This window comes from Solanum pennellii, chromosome 3 (assembly GCF_001406875.1).
Source record: "Solanum pennellii chromosome 3, SPENNV200".
NCBI classification, from domain to species: domain Eukaryota; kingdom Viridiplantae; phylum Streptophyta; class Magnoliopsida; order Solanales; family Solanaceae; genus Solanum; species Solanum pennellii.
Window position 1 is genome coordinate 65,634,019 of NC_028639.1, and position 22,311 is coordinate 65,656,329.

Genomic DNA, 22,311 nt, shown 5'->3' on the forward strand with positions numbered 1-22,311 from the left:
TAAATATTAAAATATTGTCTCTGAATCGGAATACTAAATTATTAGGAACGTTTGTTTTCAATATCTGAATATACATATGAAATTAAACGCTATATTAATAAAATATTATAAAAATCTAAAATAAAATTTTTTTAATTAAAAAATAATATTTTGAATACTTTTATATAACAATGTAATATGATTCCTTTTAAGAATTCAACATTAACTTACGTCATTAATACGATTATTTTTTGCACTCAAAAACTTTAAGAATCTAATCTAATGGGCAATGTAAAATATTATATAGAGTAGTAATATATTGTTTATGAAAACATTTTATTTTATAATAGATATTTGTTATTGTTATCCATAAAATAATTAATACTTTTTTATTTTTTGAAATTGTGCTAAATATTGTATCATAAGAATGCTTATCAATTCAAATATATTGATTAATTTATGAAAGTAAAAGGCGTATATTAAGTTAATAAGAATAAAAGAAATTATAACGATAAGCATGCAATTAACATTAATTAAACAAGAAAACAAAGTGACTTTTATGACTTGTTGTGATGTAGTCAAATTAAGATGAGTCTTATAAGAAAATAAAACAAACAAACTTAATAAACTAAATTTGAATAATTAAGATTCAGTCTCCAAATATAAAGTTCTCCATTTTTTTCAGACAATAAACCTTCAACTCCAACTCAATTTTATATTTTACTCTCTAAAAAAGAATCTTTTTTATCACTCTTTAATATTATATTGTTATTAATATTTCATTCTTATCTTCTTATTTCATAATATAATTTTTATTTAATTAATCACTTTGTACAATTTTCATGTAATATAAATTTATTTTTTGAAATTTTTATTTAATTTGAAAATATTTTTATCCTAAGTTTCTAAATTATATAAATTGCAAATAAATATTATATAATATACAAACTAATGGACATAAATTGCAATCAAAATTGTTGTGATAAAATTATTAAGTTATGTATTGAGTTATCTCATATTTAAATTATTATGTCATGCATTGTATTTTTAAATTAAAATATTCATCTTATCATTTTATTTTTGTGATCATAGTGACAATTAATAATGATATCAAATCACATTAAAGTGAAGAATTTTTTTTAAAATTAAAATATTATTAATTCGAAATCAAAATAGATTAAATAATTTATTTTTAAAATATTAGATTAGATTCAAAAAGATTTATGTATATTAAATATTTAATTAATTGTTTATATGAAAAATAATGTGTTAATATAAAATAAAAGAATAATAATAAACTAATTAAAAAGTAAAATAGAGAGTGCGAATAGGAATTCTCCAAATTTGGAGTACTACTATTCAACTCTCTATGAAAATAAGAAATCTCTAAGCCACCTTTATTTTACTCTCTGTTCTCTATATTTAGAGAGTAAAAATAAAGAATGAGTTCTCCAACACTCCTCTATATTACTCTCTATCCTCCATTTATAGAGAGGTGAATAGTAGTTTTCCAACTCTATTTCACTTTTTAATTATTTTAGTATTATTTATATCGTATCATTCATTAAGTCTTTATTATTTGTAATTAATTTTCTAATAATATAACATCTAAAAACACATTATTAACAAGTTACTATTTTTATCCGAATTAATATTTTTTTTTAAAATCAACACTTTAAATATGTAATTTCAAATTATTTTAATTATTTATATTATATGAAACTATTAATTAAGTCTTTAATTTTTGAATTGTATTCTAAGTAATATAACATCTAAAAAAACATACAATTGATAAGTATACTACATATTTTCATTCCGAATTAACAATTTTTGTTAATTTTTTTAGTAAAAAGATTGTCACTTTAAGTATTTAATTTTAAGTTATAATTATTCTCATAATGAGACGAATCTGAATGATTAATATTCATACCCAATTAAGCTCAAACAATTAAGCCTTAAGTATTTGTAGTCTTCTAGAAGAATTATTACTACAAGTATAATAAAAAATTAATTTATCTCAACTAAAATGATGATAAGTATTTGAGACATATCTTTGAGCCCAAAAGAAGTATTTTGTAGCTATTTCAATAACTCTATTTCAAACTATTTTGTAGCTATTTTGTTCTTTTAAATATTCTCAAATTATTTTTAAAAATATAAATAATTCAAAAAAAAAGAGAATTTAACTCTTTTGAAATTATCACTTAAAAGATGTAAATAAGGGCTGAAAATGGAAAAAAAATTCAACAATTCTCTTGAACTTTGAACAATTCACTTATTTTCAAGTAAGAAAAAAATGTTCAACAACGCAGTTATCTTCAAATATGAAAAAAATGTTCAAAAATGCACTTATTTTAAAACAAGGGAACTACCTAATATTCATTTGGAAAAATCCTTTTGGCCGGAAAATATGGCCAGAATAACATTTTACTTATATTATTTTACGTTTTTGAACATTTTTACCATTTTAACTTTAATATCTTTTAACTAAAAAATAGAAAAAAATTTAATTAATTTTAAAATTAAAAAATATTTTAAATTTTTTGTTTTCTAGTCAAATTTTCTAACTATTTAACATCACCCTTGGTAAATATTGTTTCTCTATAAATTCGACCTCGATTCACGTTGGCCCCTTAAAATGATTGTGCGACTATTACACTTCTAATTTCCTCGAAGTTTACAAATTTCCCCTCATATTTATTATGAATGGAAATAAATTCATCCCCCTTTAATTTTTTTTTTTCGTTTTACATTCTTTTTGAAGATATCAAAAACAGTATAAAATACTTGTGGGCTTGAAGATCATATATATTTTTCGAAACAGAAAAGTTTGAGGACTGGCTATGTTTGCTACTGCTAATCAAAAGCAAGATTATGATGGAAACATTGGTGAGTTAATTATATTTAGTTTAATTAAATATATCATCATGATTACTAATTAATTATTATGTCACGTTGAAGAAGAAGATGATGAAATTGCAAACCATGTTATAACAAGATATCAAATACTCATACCTATGTTTGACAGGTACTACTATAGTCTATATTGCCATTACTTTTGCTTGTTTTACTTTATTTTTCTGCAAAACGTTGAAATAAAAATTTATTAACTATTTTTTGTTTTTTTACTTGATCACTTATTAAATCAAGATATAATTCACTAAATTTTTCTCGTTTCATATTCATCATCATACTTACTGTTTTTAAATATTCTCTTTAGAAGTTGTAGAGATTGAAATTTTGTAGGACTCTACAATATACGTTCAATTCGAGATGAGACTCTACAAATTGATTTCAACTTAAATTACAATTCTTGGACTCTACTCCCTAAACCCTAGTTCATTCACATATTGACTAATCGCTTTTCATTTTGTGTAAGATAGATTAATTTAACTAATTTATCCCTGATTCATATTAATTGAAAACAATAGTATAATTTATAATGATATATGACATAAAAAAAACATCACGCTAATTTATGTGCATTTATTTCAATATCACTAAAAAAGTTCAAAATTTATCAGAGACAAAAAAAATTTACATGAACTATCTTTTATGAATTTTTAACTTTGTTAACGATAAAAAAATTTAGGTGAACTATCTTTTTGTTTGTGATTTTTTTGAGTGCTTTAACATATTAAAGTAACACTTGGATTGTTTTATTGCTCTACTTGAAACAAAATAATATTGAAGATGATATTACAGAAATATTTTTTAAAAGTTGTATTTAGATGATAATAAAGGAGAGTCTTAGAGTCCTATTTTTAACTCTTAACTTATTTTTAAATTGATTAATCATTTTCAAAAATTAAAAATAATTTGATCAACTTTTAAGTTAATCCAAATAAATTCTAAATAATTGTTGAGATATGATATATACTGAATTAAAAAAAATATTTAATAACATTAACTAAAAACTACTTTCCTTTGTTACCATTTAAATTATTTTCAAACTAGTTTAGTAGAAAAAGTAAAGTAACTAGAATCACATTAAATGAAAGTTAAATATAAAAAAAAAGTATTAACAATTCATTTTATATAAGACTAAAAAAAAGTACCTAAGCAAAATCACAACTATTAGAAATTAAAAAATACAATATATATTTTATTTTAATCATTCATATTTTAAATTTTAAATTTCTTGAATCTTATAATTTATAGATTTTGATGTACTTACTTTTAAATATGTAAATTTATTTTTCAAAACTCCAGAATTGGGACAGCGGGGGTATTTATAAGCAAACAAGGGAGTATAATTGTAGTATTTTGACTAATTGATGCACAAAAGGAAGAGTAGAATACATTATTCGTCTGCAAAATTTCTTCAGTTATTCTGCCATTTGAGGGTAAGCTCTGATAACACTAGTTCGTCTTCATCTCTAATTTCCTTGTTAATGGGTATGCCCTTTGTTCAATTTGTTCTTTCTGTTCTTATGGTCGCAATTTATTTTATGTTAATTTGAACAAACAATAATGTATGAATTTTTCAGGTTGCAAATGGGAACGGAAGGTGAGCAATTGACGGAGCAGGAAACTGCAATCTATGATCGACAAATTAGGGTTTGGGGCGTTGATGCTCAGAGAAGGTAGGTTTTGAACAGATAAAATTTGTGTTTCGTTTGGGTTTTAATTTCGATTATATGTTATTTGCTTCAGGCTCAGCAAATCCAATGTGTTTGTGAGTGGGCTGAGAGGAACTAGTGTTGAGGTACTATTTCTAATTTTTGAACTCTTTTTTTTTTCCTTAGGTTAATTAGCTAGTATTATGGATTTTGTTAATTGGAACATTTGTAATTACTGATTATAGATTTGTCTCCTTGAACTGGGATTGTTATGTGATAATTTACCAATTATATCTCATTCTCAAACAAGTTGGAGTCATGTTTCTCCATCTAAACTATCTAATGTAACGATTATACAAAGTAAAAGTAGCACCAAGGGTGTGACCTAGTAGTGAATGAAGTGGGTTGAGGTCTTTTAAGTTCAAATTCCAGCAGAGGCAAAAGGTATTAGGTGATTTTTTACATTTCTACAGGCCTTGGTGGATATAGTTGTTAGATACCTATGATGGTCGCAGGTAGTAAGTACGTTGTAAAATTAGTTGAGGTGCGTGCAATTTTTTTTTAGAATCTAACAGACAATTATATAGACAAAAACCATTCAAATTGAAGTAGTAAATAAGTTAAATATTTATTTGAATACTAATAACAAATAATATTAGGTGTTGTCTATTCTTTTTACAGGAATATACATAATAAATCTATTTTAAGGCTATAATACTCCTAGAAAAGTCTGACTTAAGTAAAACCTTCCAACTTGACTAAAACATCCTTTTCAACTAGTTGATATCATCCATATAGATTCTTTATCCATTGTGGCATATCTTTAGTCAAGTCTGCATGGACATCAGGATTTATAGGTCTTTCATGACAATTTCCTTCCCATGTTATTTTTGGTTCACCTTGTCCCTTTTTAGCACCTCCACTCACATGGGTTCACACCTACATACCGGTTCATCTGGAGGTCGATGCAAGACATGACCAAATCATCTCAAGTGACAATTTCTCATTTTATCCTCAATGTGTGCTACTTGCACCTTCCGACAAATGTGGTCATTTTTAATCTTATCTAATTTTGTATGAACGCACATCCATTTTAGCTTTTGCATTTCTGCGACACTGATCTTGTGGAAATGTTGCATTTTTAATAGTCCAACATTCACTTCTATAGAACTTTATTGGTCTTATAACCATTTTGCAATACTTACCTTTCACTTTCGCCAAGTTATATGAATATTATAGACATCATGATTATTGTCCTTTGATAGTATATGTCCTATCTAACGACTACAACCCTAGTTGCTAAAATCAAATTCGAGTAGTTTCTTCTACTTACGTTTTTTTATGAGGAATAGTTTCTTGTACTTATTCTAACATCTTTTTCCCCTTTATATTCTGTTTAACGATTTTCCTTCTTTTCAGTTCTGCAAGAATATTGTTTTAGCTGGAGTAGGTAGTTTGACACTAAATGATGACCGGTTGGTGACCGAAGATCTATTATTTGCTAATTTCTTAACTCCTCCCGCTGAAAATGATTTCCGGGGGAAGTCTGTTGCTGAGCTTTGCTGTGATTCTTTGAAGGATTTCAATCCTATGGTTTCTGTTTCTGTAGAGAAAGGTTGGATTTTATGTATTCTTTTGATTTAAACTATTAGTTTGCTTCTTTCCTCTAACTCATGCAAAATTTAGCATCTCCACTTGTTGTTCCTTGATGTATACATTCCTTCTTATATCATTCTTGATTTGCTGAATGTTAGTCTTTAGTGGAATGCCAGATGAAATAAATAGTAATGGGGGTTTAAAAGGGAAAAAGCTGGAAAGAAAACTAAGCACACATCACAATTTCACAAGCATCATCTATCAAGAGAATGTTAAAGAGATTTTGTTAAGTATCTTAAGTTTAATAGGAAACCTGAGGATGGCTCATAAAAAGTACTGATTTCTTTTGAGCTATCTTTGCAAATTAAGCGTTTGAGATTCTTGATTTGCTATCGTGGTGCATCAGGAAATTTCCGTGTCACATAGTGCCTGGAATCTTAGGCTCTAGAATCTCTTGTCAAACAGCCATAGCCCATAGCTGACTTATCTGAATCAGCTCAATGTCAACCAAAGAAAATTCTCACTATCTCCCAATTTTGTCTCAGCTTCCCTGTTGTGTATCTAATAACTTATATGATTACATTTCCTGAAAGCCAAAGCTGACCACTGAATGAGGTGTCAATTCACCAATGCATTTTAAGCTATCAGATAACGCATTCAACAATTGCAAATGCTATAATGCAACATGCTGTACTTGTGTCTTGTTGAGCTTGATTACCTGAATGAACTTGTAATTTTTATTTTCATTAGCTGTTGTGCTATATGTATGTTAACTAACTTTTTCTATTTAACGTCAAAATCAAATTTTCTGTTGGATTTCATTTCTCATATGACTTATGTATACTATGCTTTTCAGGTGCTCTGTCCATCTTCGATGCTGATTTCTTTCAGAAGTTTGATGTTGTTGTTGTTAATTGTTGCTCCCTTTTGACAAAAGTAAAATCCTACTTCCATTATTTGATGATATTAAATGTTTTAGCTTTTGTTGAATAAAAATTATTAAATTCTTTTGTAACTAGTGCTGTTTAGAAAATACCTATTATTGTCATTTTGTTGATGTTTTCCCTTGCAGAAATCAGTAAATGCAAAATGTCGCAAGTTGCCAAAGCGTGTAGCATTTTACAGTGTAGAATGCCGTGACTCCTGCGGTGAGATATTTGTTGATTTACAGAACTACAGCTACTGTAAGGTTATAACCGATTCATGTCTTTATTTATTCCTCTGCGTTCAGATAGATTTTATCTTTTTTCTCTTAGACATAATCTTTCCCTCCTAAATGATGATAAAGTTAGAGTTACTCATTCTTTTGCCTCTTTGTGCAGTTGGTCTATATCTTTTTTCATGTCAAAAGAAACTAGACTTGAAGGCCTTCAGTAATTCCTTTCTGTTCCTTTTTGCAGAAAAAAAATGAAGAGACAATTGAATGTAAATTGCATTATCCAAGTTTTGAGGTATAACTCCATTGAAGAATATAAGAACATTTGCTTTTGTTTAGCCATAATAAATATGTTACTAACCTGTTTCACTATTAAAATTACAATAATCTTTTTATTTGTGATAAGTGTTTTATGATTAAATAAATTGTGAAGTCCTTAATCAGCAAAAAATCATAAAAATTGAAAGTTAAAATCGAGAAATATATTTTCATTTAAGTCAATCTTGAGTTTTTGTCAACTCAATACTTATGGAAGTTTAGAAACTTTATTAGTTCCGGCAAACAAATGGTATTTTGTTTCGTATGGCAAGTTATAGCTGCATGCTACACCCTCTGACAGTTTTTTGCTCTCAGTTGTATGGGGTTTATATTGTAAAGTATGATGCTAGTGGTTCCATTTCTTAGTTCACTTTTAACCTCGTTTATGTGCTGTTTGAAGTATTTGATGGTCGGTATTTGTGAAGCTTGTAAAATCTAACAGCTTTTAATCGTATATTATTTTTGCCCAAGTGATTCTCCATGTTGTGGTGGATTTTATTGGTGCGACCTCTATGATTCAATCTAGAGAGAATTATTAAGTTGTTGTCCCTGCCCACCAATTCTTGTGGATGTGTTTGTCAATGCCTCTGAGTAAAACATCAAAACTTGTTTCCTGTGTTCTTTTGCTCGTCTCCCATCGTTGCCATTTTTACTCTACCATTGCCAGGACGTCAGTTGTCAGCTTTGACAACTTGTTTAATAACCACTATCAGCACTGAAAGCCTGCAGTTCCAGTTCCAATTTAAATTTGGACACTTATACTGCATTTAGATTTCAAATACAGTGGGAGTTCACATCAATCTTCTTATAATTAAAATTGGAAAAAAAAATGCAGAAACTCTTTGACTATAATTTACATACAATTTTCAACAAGAACAGCATACCCAGCGTAATCCCCATTTGTAGGGTCTGGGGAGGGTGGTGTGTATGCAATCTTATTTTTGTGAAGGTAGAGAGGTTGTTTTCGATAGACCGTCGTCAAATGTCATTTTGAAGTCATAATATTGCTGAAAGATACTGACTAGTAACTAAATTTGTGTATATACTAGGGAATCTTTTTTTAAACCCGTTAACAACTACTAATACACACTAAAGAATCCCTTTCAAACCCTGTTAGCAACAAAAATAAAAGCTTCACTCTGTCATTCCATAGGGTTTCCTATGTTGCAGAGTGTTTCCGCATTTGGTTGCCCTAAAAATTAGATTTTGCAGGAAGCCATTGCAGTCCCCTGGAGATCTCTACCAAAGAGAATGTCAAAGCTGTATTATGCAATGAGAGGTAACTGTCATTTCTCAGTTTCTTGTAATTTGTGATGAAGTTACCATGATGGTTGAAATACAGAGACTCCTTATCTGAGATTTGCTGAATGCCACTTGGTATTCAACAATTTAGTAAAAATATATATTTAACCAACTACACACCTATGAGTAGATCCTCCCCCTCTCCCCCCCCCCCTCCCAAACACACCCCAATACAGACAGGAAAGTAAAGCCTCTCATCCAGGTTCGAAAAACTTAATGGAGTAGTCTCAGAAGTAACGATATTTTGTATTTCTGGCTTCTTTCTCATCATATACTGTTTGTGTTTCAAAAATAATAAATGTCTTTTGGCTGAATTGTTGTAGTGAATGTAATAAACTAATGGCTGTTTTTGGTTATAGTCCTCTGTTTGGCACCCTGAACCTGTAATATTTCAGTTGGTGATCTGATTGTCTTGTATTTTCAGTAATAATGGTGACAAAAAGTTATTAACACATTCTTTAGATATATAGCACGAGTGGAAGAATAATTTACTTTAAGTGGCTTGCCTCCTGACTCCTAGACCACTAACTTCTTTGCAGTTATAGAAAGGTTTGAAGAGCTTGAGGGACGAAATCCTGGAGAAACTTCTGTTGATGACCTTCCAAATGTTCAGAAGTTGAGGAAGGAACTCTGCGAGGCACATGTATTTCGCTATGCAATATGCTCTTGTTATATAAGTTTCATTCTTTTCCTCTAGGTTACTAACATATTTGCCTCTTTATTGCAGTCCTTAAATGAATCTCAGATCCCAGATTCTCTTCTGAGAAGATTGATAGCAAGTATAAGTGAATTTCCTCCTGTCTGTGCTATCGTTGGAGGAATTCTTGGACAGGTAATTATGCCTCTGTAGCGTTGACAGACTCTTTCTGACTTCTTTCTCATTTGTTGAAATTCTCTTCCTTTGTAGGAGGTAATAAAAGCAATATCTGGCAAAGGTGATCCTCTTAAGAACTTTTTCTTCTTTGACGCCATGGATGGTAAAGGGATAATAGAGGACATATCTAATGGCAAGAGCTGAGGATTGACCTGTGTGGTAAAAACTATCTTTAAGAAATGCTGACCTTGTTGGGTATCTTTTTTTAGGACTAATCACAACCTAAATTATCTGACATCCCTTCAAATTGTGTTCTGATCAGCAAAATTATGATATTTCTTTTGACATTTGGTACCTTCAGTAAAGTGCTCATGTTGGGCTTGTATTTTGAAACATTCTAGGTAATGTCTCATTTTCAGTTGTCCCTGTTCTCTCCAGATCTCTGGTCATGCTAAATTACTCTTCCCATGCTTACCTTCCATGGCTAGTAATCAATAGAACAGGTAAATAAGTAAGTCGCCGCTTCGTGTCCCCATACACAGTGAGGTGTTCTGAAATGCATGTTTTGTAATGGAGATGGATCTACAGTGTAATATATGAGTTCACGTGATTCTATTAGCGTTTGCCTAGGTCATGCATAGTAGCATTAAGAAATTCACTACTTATCTATGAATTATATTTGATTGTGAGGTCTAGTTATTATTACTATATATTAACTTGAAGTCGCTAAAGAAATTTATAGACTAAAAATATTTGAATCGTGATTCTTTGTTGGACATGACCCCCTCCTGCCAGTCTTATGATCATATCAGATTCCCAAAAGGAAAAATTAAATTAAATGGTTTACACAAATTTTATATTTCAATGACACACCTATTATGTATGTTATTCATAAATGACTTGTCCAGCATACTCGAATTTCACGAGAGAATCAATTGTGGAAAGTTGGTGGGGTGCTTACAATTATTGAGATTTTATTGACATAACTTAAAAAGGTAAAGTATATTTTGTAATATAATTATATTTTCGATTATTTTAATCTATAGTTATAGTTTCACAATATCTTGCTATTCGGTTGTCTAGTTGTATAATTTCAGTGTATATGAATTTAAGAAAATTATCCTCTTTGTATATATTTGCAAGTGAAATATACAAATGGAATTAAAAAAAATTTCTAAATGTATAAATACTTAATTTGTATATACTCAATATGTTTGTGTTGAAATAACACAAACGGTGAAATAAAATATGTATAGCTATGAGCGCAATTATCGAAATTATAGTTATAGAGCCTTATTATGTTTATTATTTTTGTTTTTGAAACTTAAAATAAAAACAAATAGTTCTAAAATTTATAATTTTATACTCTCTCCATTCTATACTAATTGAATTTTTGAGGCATTTTGCATTTATCAAATTAACTTAATTGTTCTATCTTCAACACTACTTTTAAATAATTTAATATTATCCTTCATCTGGATTTTCAATGTGATAACTTCAATAAATTTGAGTATATGACAATAATTAGTAAGGATAAAAATGGAAAACTATATTCAATTTATGTTTTAATCTTCTTTTATTAAAGGGTGTGGAACACCTTAAAAATTCATGATTTTAAAGAACTTTCGTAACGCGTAAAATGGAAAATGTGACGTTAATTATTTTGAAACTTGGAAGTATGTTAGAGCAGGTTGAAAAAAGAAAGAAAGACATTTATATAGTCGGTTTGGTCAAGCTATCTCCGTTTTTCTTTTTATGAAATTAAAAATCAAATCAAATCAAACTCAAAATGTCGTTTATTTCTTTGATTTGCTTCGTTTTTCCACGAACACCCCTATAAAAAAAAGTTGCAGTGCGTCGAGGTGAAGTACCTCAAAAGGTGTTGGAGCATATCTTAAAATGTATTAACAGATTATTTCAAGTAGCTATTATTATATCCCAAAAGATATAGTACATTATTTTCAACGAAATAGGTAAATGAGACAATAATAAGAGGTATATACAAAAAAATTGTTTTTATTTTAGAAAGCACAAAAACAAACAAACTATATTCATACAAAGAAAATTATCATCCAAATATACTGCGAGGGGGTTATCATTCCCATTTATTCACCATGCGCAACAAAAGGATAAAAAAAACGAGTCCTCATGGCTATAATATAGCCTTTGTCAACTCCAATGTAGAACTTTTTGGCGAGAATACAGATCTAATCGGACTTCAATGTGAATATTGAATACCAAAGCCTTTGTCAACTCCAATGTAGGACTTTCTGGCGAGAATACAGATCTAATCGGACTTCAATGTGAATACTAAATACCAAAGCCTTTGTCAACTCCAATGTAAGACTTTCTGGCGAGTATACGAATCTAATCGGACTTTAATGTGGATATTGAATACCCGTCGAGAAAAGGAGAGGATAAAGTGGGATTTACTCAAAAATAATTACTACAACGTAATTCTAATATTGAACACGATGGATTGTGTTATTGTGGAGCACTAAATTGAAAAGCCATATTTGATGTTAACCACAAAGTTATCTCTAATTATGTTATACAAACCTTATAATCGATATAATGTGGTGTATATGTCATTACAATAAAGTTAAATGGTATAATTTTACTTTTAAGAGTGCCTTAATAAAAAATTCAACATGACCACTATGTTTGTAACATATTAACAGTTAGTTTGTGCTCATAATAAAATATATTCTCTACACAAAATGTACAATAGTTTTATGAAGAAACAGTTTTAAATAACTAAACACTAAACAAATTTGATCAAAAATAAAGTTGCTAACAAATATCTCTCCATCGGTTTAGAGTTTCACTCGTTTATCATAAACAATTTGTGTGCCCCAACATAGAAAGGTTTCGAATATTATAATAATAGTAACAGAGTCATAAATTTTAACATCGGAAGGTTTTTTTCCTATATACTCCAATATATACACAATACAAGTTAACTTCACTAGCTAGACTCTAAACATAAAAGGGTTGTCCAATTACAATTATTGTTCCATCATATGTAGTTTCTTAAGTTTGGTACAAAAACATTTTCACTCGTATTTTCATGTTACTTTTCATCTACAAATTTCAAATCACAATGCTTACTATTATAATAATCAAATAAAATCACAATAATTGTGTCAATGCAAATGACGATGACGTGTTCTATATTGGGAGGTTTATTTTTCATCTATAGATGAATATCAAACTAGTGAAAAAAACTCATTGACACCTTTCAAATCTTAATATATAAACAAAATATTATATCATATACTAGTTTCACCACTTCTAATTTGTTAATAGAAATGAAAAAAAATAAAGATATAAAAAAGGAGGGGTTGATTACCCAAACTAAGTATTATGATCTTAGAAAGTCAGTTTTCTTTGTTAATTTCAATTTCATATGACACTTTTATTAGTCAATCGATCATCTGAGAAATCAACACTAAAAAAAAGAAGAAGATGGATGAGCATATATAAGTAAGATGATATTGGCACGGCTCAATCAAATGAAATGACCCAATACTTTGAGGAATTTGATTTGATTGAGCCATTCCAACATCATTTTACTATACTATTAACTACAAAGTGAAAAAGGAAAAAAAAAAAACTTTTAAATTTACCTTTCCAACTTCATAATTTGTAGATCATCAAATAACTAAGAACTTGATTTTGCAATATTCCTAATTATTATAATTGCCGGCATGATAATGATGGAACCCTAACCCTAATTTAGAGAGGAGAAAAAGGAAGAATAAACTATAATAAATATAAGATAAGAAAAGAAAATTAGTAGTATTGGAGTTTATATAGATAGAAAAATATATATTAAGTCAAATGGGCATTTTCACAAATATACGTAGTGGTGGTTGATGAAAAACACCTAATATGTCACAAAACCAGGTCCCCTTCAATTATATTCTTTTTTGTATTTATAAGATTGCTTTTTAATCATTTGTCAACTTATTGTTAACCTAACCTAATTACTCATTTTAAAAAAATTAATGTACTTTTTCTTAGTTGTCAATACTCCGTCATCAATTTGTCACTATAAATATATTCTATATTTTGCTTAATTGCTCCTTTCGTTTTATTTTACTTGACTTGATACAGTTCTTAAAAAATTTTTATATAGTAAAACACTCGTCTAATTAAAAAATCCCTAAGAGTTGTGAAAAAAAGGGTAATAATAATTAAGATCACAACGTTTTAGTTTATGTTTTCTTAAGGGATGTAAAAAAAGGAAAACATAACAAGTAAAATGGAGCGAAGAGTATATTTTCACGCTCGTAAATGTCATTAAAAAGATGTATATCCAAATAAACTTTGTGGAACCATCCAAGTAGAAGAATAATTAGTTTACAATTTACAAATCTCTTTGACATTTTTATTTAAACCCACACGGTGTGCTTATTTTATGAAAATAATTATATGAGTAATAGTTTTTTAAATTTGTCAAATATTCTATTGTATATTCTCTCCACTTTAAGCTTATCTATCTAATGGACTTGTTCAATTTGCCTTCTTGTTGTATAAAATTGAACTTAATTAATAATTAGTCACCAACTTTGAAGAGTACAATATTTTCTATCGCTTGTGGCATGCTGTGGAAAAGGTAGACTTTAAAAAGATAAATCAAACAAAGATCACATTGAATATGATAGTCTTCATTGGTTAAATGGTCCATACTTATTAGAGTTAGTGGTTAAAAATACATTTAAAATTATATTTTTTACCAAGTTTCATATCTTAATATTATTATCTTTCCGCGAATTTCGTACCTCAACCCTCTCTCTGTACTAAAACACAACTAGGAACTGACTATGAACTTGTTTAAGTAGGTTGAAAGAATAATAGACGGTTAAGATATGAATTCGTCATTAACTTTATTATTAGAATTAGTGATTAAAAAAACATTTAAAATTATTTTTTTTCCCAAGTTTCATATCTCAATATTATTATTTTTGCGTGAATTTCATACCTCAACCCTTCCTCTGTACTAAAACACAACTCGAAACTGATTATGAACTTATTTAAGTAGGTTGAAAGAATAATAGACAGTTAAGATATGAATTCGTCATTAACTTTATTTTGAACTAATGGGGATATATTAAAGTATTACTTAATAATTTATATTGGCTATAAAATAAAGAAAGAAAGAAGAAATGTGGAAGGAAATTGTTAAATTGATTGACAATTATTAGTTTGTACTGCCTTGCCAGAATATCTAGTGGATAGCCTGCCTGTTTGTATATACAATTATTGTAAGCTTTTTTATTTGTGATTGGTTGATTATATGGGCTATAAAGACATACACAAAACTAAAGATTCCCTAACCTATTAAACAAAAAATAGAAGGAATAAATATGTTGAACCTATTCTTTTTTGTCCCTTTCTGTGAAGCACTCACATTATGTGTGTGGCCCAAACAAATTACTTGGAAAAGATGGTATTTGACACTTCAACATTCACAAGAGCTTTTTCTATCTTCGAAAATAAGCAACATTGATTCTTAACGGCTTCCATCTCATGGTCACGGTCAATAGTACATCTAAACTATTATTAAGTGTGTTTTTGACTTGTATCGCGTATGATACTAGATTTCAAATTCCTGTCCAATTCAAGCAAAACCACATTGCTTACGACTAGCTCATGCTGCCATTCAAGTTCAGATGCTGCTTACGACTAGCTCATGCTGCCATTCAAGTTCAGATGCTTTAACAGAGGGCTTTTACACAATAGCTAAAAACTCTTCATCTAATTTAATACAAGAAATCTCGAAGCATATTCGAGATTTTGGAAAGCATAACATGTATTGATGTCCAAATCTGAGTGTTAGAAGAAAATTCATGAACAGAGAACAAACATTTGCTCCGCTGGATTGTAGAATCACATTTAGAAAACAACAGACCCTAAGTTTCACTTACGAGTCTTACAATTTTCTTATTTCCTCCCAACAAGTACAATCCAAAAAAACAAAACTTCTAAATCGAAATACCAAATGACTTCTTAAGCTTCTCAACTTCCAAATATACGGTGGAGTAAGGCAGAAATTCTGAGTGGTGAGCATTGGCCAAATCATTTATTGCAGTAGAAAGCTTAGGTATCTCTTTTATCTCTTCATGGGTCAAGGTCCTGACAAATCTTGCAGGATTCCCAGCCCAGAGTTCACCACTTGGAATCCTCCTCCCAGGTGGGAGCACCGACCCAGCTTCAAGGATCGAGTTAGTCTCCACCAATGAACCTTCCATAAGGATAGAGTGCTGGCCAATAATGCATTCTGGCTCAATTGTGCAGGATCGCAACAGACAGTACGCACCAACTGTAACGTACCTGTCTACTACTGTTTCTGCTGGCAACCCTGTTAAATGAATGAAAAGCAAACAGCTTGATCTGGTTAAGAACAGATAAAAATAGACAACATAACATTCTGCATAGCTGGAAATTTAGTTGGACTAGGAAGGAAATCAGCTTCACTTCAGGGAAGGGGACACCTCAAAATGCTCCACGAAAATGCATCTTCTAAGTAAAATTAATGATATGCAGCAACTACAGACAATCACGAATATAAACTCTTAAAAGATCTGACTTCTGAGATGGAGTTGGTATAATTTATAAGATTCATCAACGTTGAAACATGTATGCTCTTTACTAAGAAGATATGTGTTGGGAAAGATTGAAAAGACATATCTTTATGATATTTGGAAAGAAAAAGTAAAAGTTGTTGCAGGAGAAGGCAACTGCAGGATTGTAATTACTTTCTTTAACATTCATGTATTATAATTTATAGCACTCCAAAAATCCCTCATTTAGCATTATCTGACATAATTCTCCAAAAGCCTTCGCTGGGCAACCAGAGTAATTACTATAGACAGCCCATAGATGAGCCACACTAACAAAAAGGCTCATTCGCTAAACTTTTAGTATATCCATTATTTCTTAGTTTTACTTATACTAAAACTATTAATGTTAAGAGTGCTGCAAGCATAGTTCAAGCTTTTAATTGACTTTCCTTCTACTTCCAATAAATTAATATCTGCAAAATAGTATGCACCATAGAATCTCCTGAATCGCGTGTACTATTATCCAGAATGAGCTTAAGAAAGTATAGGTTAAACAGCTCAAGACAGATTTATAATATAAAACACGCTAACCAACTACCATGGACAACTCCTCTACAACGACTCCTGATCTCACACTTGTGACAACTCCTTCAGATATCACTTAAAGCATTTACATATTAGATATGAATCATTTCTTCTCCAGTACCTAGTAAAAGGCTTTTCTGGACACTTAATCAAATAGATTTTCTAGGTAATTAAAAATTATTTGAAGATCATTCTCCTCACCCTGTATATTTATCAATCTTCGCAGAAAATCAGTAACCTCTTCTGTTTTTTTGAGAAAGAAATCTATAACCTCTTTTGTATATTTACCATGCATAAAAATTAACTTTAAAACGTTAAGTTAATTCTAAACCGGAAAATATTAAGAACATGACTACTGGAATGGTTCAAGTTTTAAGCAACAGAGCAGTCATTTAAGAATGTAATCAGCAAAATCATTGGAATAATTGTGCTGACTCTTCACTTTTGATGCCCACCCGTGTCAGATTCTCCAAAAATAAACAACTTTTGGAGAATCTAGCACGCACCTGTTGACATTCTCGAAAAGACCGAACATAGGACCAAAGTCCGAACTTCAATAACACGTCATTTCAGATTGACTTATTTAGGTTGCAAACAGAAAACATAATTTTGTAGGTAGTTTTGTCTTTACAAAGTTGGGGTGAGAGGCAGCACTCATTTTCTTCAATCCCAACATTTTTGTGGTTACTCATTCCTAGACATCAAACCGGAGCAGCATAAAACATGAATATGAGAGGTATATCTGTGTAAGTTATGTTACCCCTTGTCTTTCTCAAAAAGATCTCTAAAAAAAAAAACTTCCTCAAAAAGTTATGTTATCCCTTGTGAGAATGCTTTGCTAAAAATCATATTCCCCTTCTTTTATGTTTTTTAATTTAAAAAACAATGATCACTACTCTCTGTAGTCCATATTAAGTACATAGTTGAGACTTTTTTCATAGTTCAAAATAATTAAATTATTCAAAGTTCAAGAGAATTGTTGAGACTTCTTCTCATATTTACCCTTCATTTATTAAGGTTCTTAACTACTTTATGTTTACTAGGAGAATAGTATGGGAATAATCAGAAGGGTAATAGTAGAAAGTAGCCTTGATTCATGTCCTTACACATTTTTCTTAAGGGGGTGAGCATAACTCAATGATTCACTTAATATGAAACTAGAGGGAGTACTAAAAACTAGGAAAACAATAATCTTTACGCATGTAATGAGTCACAGGCGCTCCTAGATGTAAAAATTTGTTATTTACATTCTCCTTCATCCACATCACTACAATCTCCTTCGCGGCTGCCGCATACTTCTCCTTTTAACAAAGAGCCTTAGAGCCTCTTTACCTAATACTTTTTTCCTTCTACCAAAGAGCCTTGAACCCTCTTTCTTCCCCCCTGCAACTCACCATATTCTCATTTCCTTCACCATGGAATTGCTCAAAGTCTTTATTCCTCTTTCTTCTCAGCTTAGCTATTGCTTGTTTTCTTCATAATTATATGCTTGAGATTTACTCCTCTTTAGGGGGCACTTAACCATGAAATGTTTTCACTTAAACATGTTTGGTCATAAAATTCTGGAATATTTTGTTTTCTCTTTTTTCAAGAACTTCCAGAAATTCCAGAAACAACCAAAAACTGTTCGCTTTTTCACAAAAATTTAAAAACAACTCCAGTTCATTTCATGGCAAACACAACTTGCAATTTCCACATATCATTTTCACTTTGAAAACAAAAACTATTTTTTTCTATTTTCACAATGAAAAATGGCCAAACGCCTACTTATTTTTTGACTGACTAGACAAGATTACACTTGATCTTAGCCAAAAGGAGATAAGATTGAAGATTTGTTAGTGTTATCACATCACATTAGGTTCAGTGTTTGTCATTAGTCTTCTTAGTCTGGTTACTGTTATGTCAACATCAAGACAAGTGTGAGATTTACATAAACCCTACTTCTGGAGAACTCTAAATCATGTCGAAGAATAAAAGGGTTACTAGCACAGTAATGAAACAAGGGGATGAAACAATCCCTATTATAACAGAATGGAGGCAGAAGATTCATACAGGCTACAGCTAACCCCAAAGGTTTGGACTTGAGAAGCAATTTATTGATTAATTTTTTTTATCTTTGTTATGACGGTAGGTCTAGGACAGCCTGGGCACATCTTAATTATTCCACTAGATACCTACCACCTTCCACTAGCACATGCATTGGGTAACTCTATTCAATAACGACTTGGGTAGATGGAAGAAATCATGATGTGTTATTTGTGTCCACTGTAATTTGCACTTGAGATTGCCATTGATTAATCAATTTTCTTTTTCTTTTTAGAGAGTAATGGATTCATTTTGTAGAGATAAATGTCATGGAAGGATCAAATTCATAACAAATATGAAGATGTGTTTTTATTTCATAAAATAGAAGTACTTCAATGGGAAAATATGTATGCTTGAGGATTAAAACATTGTTGATAGACAAAATCCCAAAAAAGAGAGGTTTGTGCAATGTTTAAGGTCGCAACTTGCATGTGACTACAGGTACCAGGCTACAACCAGAGTGGAAATTTGTGTAATTAACCATTGACTTCCGGAATTCTTAGGACAAATTCTATGCAGAGTTCTTTCTAAAGCATCCATCGGAGCTTCACAAATTTTACAAATCCCTTATATTGAAGCCCTTGAGCAGGCAACTGGCACTTGAAAAGCTAATTAAACCAATTCTTCCAAGGTAAAATATGTTCACGATCCTTACTGCAATCATCAATGCAAACATGCGTACAGGTGTAGACTAAAAGACCTAATTACCAACCATATTTTTTGTCAAAACAACCTAAACATTGTAGAATATATTTGACAAACAAGCTTTCAAGAGCATATTAGTTCCACAACTAAGATTGTTTTCTTGCTTAAGCACTTCATTTACTTATGTACTCACTTCCTATACTTCCATATATGTATTCACAATGATTCACTGTACACTAGTAATATGACGATCTGGTGAAAAATAACAAGCAATTAATAATTCTTATTGATAGCTTTCCTTATTTTCCTGAAGATTTTTCTATTCGACATTGTAAATCACAAAGAAAGTTGAGCTTATGTTCAAGTCAGGGCCCCCTTGATTCTGAGTGTGGAAGTGAGGAGAAGTGAGAATTGAACTGCTTTTCGGCTGAAGCAATAAAACGTCAGAGTAAGAAATGGTGTACTTCTTTGTTCTCTTGCATTTGTGACAGAAACACAGGGAAATAAAAAATCTGACTGCATTTTACCACTCTCCTCATCTGCTTCTTAGTGATTGGAAGTTGCAATTCCTCTACAGCTCTATTGCAATGACATTATCCTTCACTCCTACTTCTATGCTACGTCTTATAAGTAGCATTGCACTACAACTCATATCCATTGTCTAGAGCTTTGATGCAATAACCGTCTTCCCTTCATCCTCCCTTTTGAAAACTATATCACTTCAATAACGTGTTATTTTGCTTCTTGCTTAAAGCCCCAAACCTTGAAAGTTTCAGTTCCTCTTTAAAACATTGGGTATTAAGGCTTATGTTGTCTTGCTGCAGTTAGCATACCTTGGAGATCTACACTATGTTCTTTATGCATTAGGAATTTCAGTTGTGTTATCTAGACATCTTTTTCTTCACGTAAGTGCCCCTCTTTAATGGCAAAGACAAGATAGATAATAACAATTTAACACTTATGACTAACAGAATCAATTTTTTCTAATTTTATCAGATGTCCCAAAAGGAACTATCCCTAATTGAACCAATTACATGGTCACTTGACTTACAAGCATTCTACGTGTTCCAATAGAAATATATATCGTGTTAATTGTAAGGCTCTAATCAGTGAACATTCAACAAGATTTCCAGATTCCTTGAGTTGATGTAGTTATTTGACTTTGGAAAATGAAAACCATTTAGATTCATAGATAACAATCTTCAGTAAGTTCCATAAATCGTTCTGAATACAATTTTGTTCTCAGCAACATAGTCATAGTAGCATAACATACTACCAGTTTCTTCCACAGATAATGTTATCCCTATCAATATCCAACTGATTCACCTAAGCAGTGAATTGCCGAAATTCCCTTGACAAACAAAATTTTAAATAAATTGGAACCAAAACATCAGTTACGTCAGCTAAGCTAATAGTGCTCAATAAGCTCATTGTGATGAAACATACTCAAATCTTATCAACAAACAGCATAAATGTACTTAAGTCAAGCGAGGAAAGAACTAATCACCTGTAGGAGAAGACCAAGCAGCGTGAACCACACATTTTTCCTGAATGCTAGAGCAGAACCCTACTGTAATCTTATTTAGATCTCCTCTTAGGACGGCTCCGTTCCATACAGAAGCGCCGTCACAGACAGTCACCTGACCAGCAAGGACAACATTCGGCGCCACGTAGGCATCGACGGCGATTTTCGGTGCCCACTGACCTAATGGAATGATCCTCCTCTGCCCTCTATAGTCCCATTTCACTCGATCCGGCGATTCATTTATTGCCGCCTGAGCTTCCGTCGCCAGCGAACGGCGGATGAGATTGTGACTCTGGTGGTGGCGGAGGTGACCGGAGATAGTTGACGCTATGACCCTTCTCGATAATCTACCTAGTGTGGCCATTGCAGATTTTGAAGCGGCTTCTGTGCGTCTGAGATAGAGAAAGGGATTTTTGCGAGCTCACAAATGGATGTGAAATGAAATGATTCAATAGAGTCGTGGACTTGAAGGTATTTTTCGTTTTCTTCTAGGGGTGCTTCAGGAAAAGCATGAAATAGAATTATCAGTCCAAAAAGAAGAAATAATTACATTTTGACGCCAATACTTTTCTGATAATTGTATGAGCCCCTAAAACATTTCATAATTATATCTATGCACCTTTACTTTAGGAATAATAGCACTTTTGATCCTTAATTATTGATATATTCTAAACAAAATTACATTTGAACTTTCGCAATGCAACAAAGCTAAATATAGTCGAAGTCATACTTGTTTGGCTAAATTTTCATACTATGTACGGTGCTTTTTTATTTGTAGCTTTGAAATTATGGAGATTTTATAATTATAATTTTGTAATTATCTGATCAAATTTAGTAAGATCGAGTATAACATGAAGTCATATCAGTTTATCATGGATTATATATCATTATCTCAAAGATAGGTTATTGTTAGTTATTACATGAATTAGACAAAGGAGAAAAAAAAATTGTAAATGAAATAAATAAAAGAAAGGTGCAATAAAAATAATAAACAAGTAAATTTAATTAAACGAGGTGTCTAATATAATTGAAAGGTTGAATCCATAAAAATCTCGTTTGATTCGTGATTTGCCTTACAAAATAGTTTGGTCGAACATAAGTTTTGAAGTCATATTGTTTTGATATAATTTGTATGTTATATATCTAAAATATACTTTCCTCTCTTTGTAGCTTTA

The 22,311-nt window shown here is 30.6% G+C and overlaps 2 protein-coding genes across 3 annotated transcripts; one reads left to right on the top strand and one right to left on the bottom strand.

The window, feature by feature from the left end:
- The first annotated feature begins 4,191 nt into the window (after nt 1-4,191).
- LOC107012363 (SUMO-activating enzyme subunit 1B-1) lies at nt 4,192-10,342 on the top strand. Of its 2 annotated transcripts, none has more exons than XM_015212187.2 (11): nt 4,192-4,325; nt 4,470-4,565; nt 4,636-4,687; nt 5,961-6,156; nt 6,994-7,073; nt 7,210-7,326; nt 7,538-7,588; nt 8,824-8,890; nt 9,453-9,556; nt 9,641-9,745; nt 9,821-10,342. In XM_015212187.2, exons 2-11 carry the CDS (start codon nt 4,477-4,479, stop codon nt 9,929-9,931), a joined length of 972 nt encoding a protein of 323 aa, XP_015067673.1. In that variant the 5' UTR covers nt 4,192-4,325; nt 4,470-4,476; the 3' UTR covers nt 9,932-10,342. The 2 variants fall into 2 exon arrangements, with proteins under 2 accessions (XP_015067673.1, XP_015067674.1); XM_015212188.2 differs by having other exon boundaries at nt 4,243-4,377.
- A 5,130-nt stretch (nt 10,343-15,472) lies between these two features.
- LOC107015213 (gamma carbonic anhydrase-like 2, mitochondrial) lies at nt 15,473-21,821 on the bottom strand. Its single transcript, XM_015215411.2, has 2 exons — nt 21,119-21,821; nt 15,473-16,094 (listed from the first exon to the last, which is right to left on the bottom strand). The coding sequence occupies exons 1-2, from the start codon at nt 21,498-21,500 to the stop codon at nt 15,718-15,720; spliced, it is 759 nt and encodes a 252-aa protein (XP_015070897.1). The 5' UTR covers nt 21,501-21,821; the 3' UTR covers nt 15,473-15,717.
- Between the last annotated feature and the right edge of the window lie 490 nt (nt 21,822-22,311).